At 31.5% G+C, this 3,437-nt stretch overlaps 1 protein-coding gene across 1 annotated transcript in view; it reads left to right on the top strand.

The window, feature by feature from the left end:
• Positions 1–3,437, top strand: part of LOC103747790 (CUB and sushi domain-containing protein 3) — a 473,923-nt gene that overhangs the window by 1,527 nt on the left and 468,959 nt on the right. Inside the window, exons 2-3 of the mRNA XM_008850327.1 lie at positions 41–223; positions 1,274–1,600. Of these exons, the coding sequence (XP_008848549.1) occupies positions 41–223; positions 1,274–1,600 (510 nt within the window). The remainder of the gene's footprint in view (positions 1–40; positions 224–1,273; positions 1,601–3,437) is intronic.

The following is a 3,437-nucleotide window of genomic DNA, read 5'->3' as shown; positions in this document are numbered from 1 at the left end:
ATATAATCCTTGAGGCTGACTTTTGTTTTCTGTTTTACAGAAATTGAGAAAGAAAGTTGTGGTGATCCTGGTACACCCTTATATGGAATTAGAGAAGGAGATGGCTTTTCTAATCGTGATGTTTTAAGATTTGAATGCCAGTTTGGATTTGAATTAATTGGAGAGAAATCCATTGTTTGTCAAGAGAATAACCAATGGTCTGCAAACATACCCATCTGTATCTGTGAGTACCAAATGCTTTGCTTCTACATGGCATATGCTACCCTGTCCTTGCATATAATTGCTTCTGTAATTAATTGAAAGAGCTGGAACCGTGTAATTATTTTTGTGCAAGCAGCACTTTGAGATACTATCTTTAACAAGTGTACTTATGCCAAATTATAAATTTCAACAGAGATTTAAATAAAGTTAAAATAGTTCACTTGGTAATTGCAAAAATGTTTATATTACTTGCTTTCTTATATATTTAATTTCATGGCATTTTATACTTTATAGATGGTATATTTCTTATGGAAATTATACATCTTAGCTAATTCTAATAAGCTCATTTATTTTGACAAGATAGTATATGCTTATTTGCAATGAAAACACTTAAATATTTAAAGCTTATACTCTCTGTGTAATGCCTTAATTAATTTTTCATGGAGGTGCTCACACTAATCACACAGTGCACAGGGCAAAATTCATTAATGTTTATGATGTAAAAATGCTTAGATTACAAGAACATATTTTTCCAAATCACATTATGTTTTCCAGTTTTACTAAAACAAGCCCAACATTTGTATTATCTATTGACACACTTTTACATTCATACTGTTATCATTATATTTCAACAAAGTGGATTTTTTTTAATTTGGCAGAAGTCTATCAGAGGAAAAGTATGTTGATATACCTGTCTGAGCCCTTTTGTTTAGGGCTAATTCACAATCCTAGCCAAAGCTTCTGTTTTTTAAATTATGGTTTTTTATATGTTTAAGCATATAGTCTTAAGTTCATCCAGGTACTGATAGCTTTTTCCAATATGTAAGAGTATATTTGGAGGTGCTGTTTGCAGCATGGCACTTATTGGTCATGCACCAAGTCATAGATCAATCTTCAGTACAAAAAACAGAAATTTTAAGATAAAAGCTGACATTTTCTTTCTGTTTTATAAAATAATTTACATTGTTTACTATTTTTGCAAGCATTAATTGATTATTATAGATTATCACAAAAATGTTAAGATTCTATTTTTGAAGATTTATTGAATTTCATAATCTTCCTATTTTACCAGTTCCTTGCCTCTCTAACTTTACTGCACCAATGGGAACAGTTCTTTCCCCTGACTACCCAGAAGGGTATGGAAATAATTTAAATTGCATCTGGACAATCATCTCTGATCCAGGAAGCCGGATCCACCTTTCTTTCAATGACTTTGATCTGGAATCCCAATTTGATTTCCTTGCTGTTAAAGATGGTGACTCTCCAGATTCTCCTATTCTTGGAACCTTCACTGGGGCTGAGGTGCCTTCTCACCTTACAAGTAATAGCCATATACTGCGATTAGAATTTCAAGCTGATCACTCAATGTCAGGACGTGGCTTTAACATCACTTACAACAGTAAGGGTTTTGTCATTCTCTGTGTGTTTGTTTTCCATACAACATATTTATAGAGAGATGAAAAGTGATCATGCAAGCTAGTTCTGTTGGTTGAAAGGTAAGAACATTTGAGCAAATCATGTACCTAATTTTATCAAGGATGGTTATTTAAACTTGATATTCAATAAAATTTTAATATGAAATTTCTCTTTGCAAGACATTTCATATTAAGGAAATTCATTTCAAATGTCTTTGCAATATATTAGATTACACTATTAAAATTTATCATAAAATCAAACCTGCTATATATTACATTTTTTGCTGCTGTTTATTTTAAAAACAACAACAACAAAAGAACTTTCCTTAGGGATATTGATAAACCAGTAGGATACTTGAAATAAAGATAATGTTGTAACTCTGAAGAAAATTCATAAGGCTATAGGAGCATTATAGAAAACAAAATCACTAACTTTGGCACCATAGACCACTCATCTATGAGGGAAAATACCTTAATTTTTACAGTGTCATCTGTAAAGTTCAACATTCCCAGCTCTGATCTTGTCTTGTCATACTCTTGTATTTCATGCTTGAACCACAGTGTGCATACTGAGTATATGTGGGGTACATTAGGTGACACATGGAACTAATTTAGCAGTATATACAGGATCTCCTGAGAGTGTTCCATAACAACCAGCTGTCTTTGTCCCGCTGAATTTTGCACTATTATTGCTAAATGTATATGTCACTGTGTGTATTATATTTTAAGATCGCTTTTCTCTTGGTTTTCATATCAGACTTTTTTGTTTTACATTTTCAAAGGATGAATGTTATTTGTCTGAAAATTCTTATGGTGTGGAAACTATGACTCATATAAATGAGAAAAAATCTTGGTGGCTTAACATACTTACATTCCTTTCCGACTGTTTTACTTGGAGCTGTAGACTGCTGGTGATGTTTTCTTCTTTTCCTTCAGTCTTCTACTCTGTGTTAGATACTGTATAGCTTGCCGAGTTACTGTGGAAGTGCTCTATGACAGTAGGATTCAGGTTTCAACTCTCAGGGTTACCCTTTCATAGGACGTTCACCCTTTGCACCTGTATTCAACTACTCAACTAGTCAATGATGAGTGAGATTTGGCAATGGGTAACACAGCAGAGTCTTTGTCATTTCAAAGTGACAGTTGTCAAGTATAGTGTCATTCATACTGTCAACATATAACAGTGTAATTGCACATCATTTATATTCACTTATGTGTAATATGTGTCTTAAAGACTTGTATAAAAACAGCTACTGTATCTGAAAATGCTTTAACATTACATACATAAGGGCTGATACAGATAAGCTACTACTTAACTATAATTGCTAGTTTGCATGAAATACATGATGCTTTAATTCAGTGTTTACAATGCTTTGGAGTGCTATTTTCATTCTTCTGTTTCAATAGTAAATAATTGATTTGGCTATATGGAAGTTCATGGAGTTAATTGTTTAGTTCATTGTTTTCTGATCATATATCACTTAAACATATATTAGAGCAACAAAGCAGTAAAATTTCTTTTAATTTTCATTTGTATAATTTACTTTAAAATAATTTAATTTTAGACGACAATAAAATTTGCAAATTGTCAACAACATTGAAGTGAAAATTAGTAGGAAATTTAAAACAGTTGCATGAATTCATATTGTATGATTATATTATCAAATTATACAATTCTCATGAAAATATCTTACACTTGTAAACTCTGATTTTTGGTGCTCAGGGAATATTTTTCCCCTTATATTATACCAAAATAAAAATCTTAATATATATTTGGACATCTAGATTAATAAAGAAAAAAGTTTGGATGACAACATAATC

The sequence above is a fragment of the Nannospalax galili genome, unplaced genomic scaffold, assembly GCF_000622305.1.
Source record: "Nannospalax galili isolate Female #2095 unplaced genomic scaffold, S.galili_v1.0 scaffold1485, whole genome shotgun sequence".
Taxonomy (NCBI): domain Eukaryota; kingdom Metazoa; phylum Chordata; class Mammalia; order Rodentia; family Spalacidae; genus Nannospalax; species Nannospalax galili.
The sequence above is the reverse complement of the archived record's forward strand: the minus strand, read 5'-3'. Positions and strand labels throughout refer to the sequence as shown.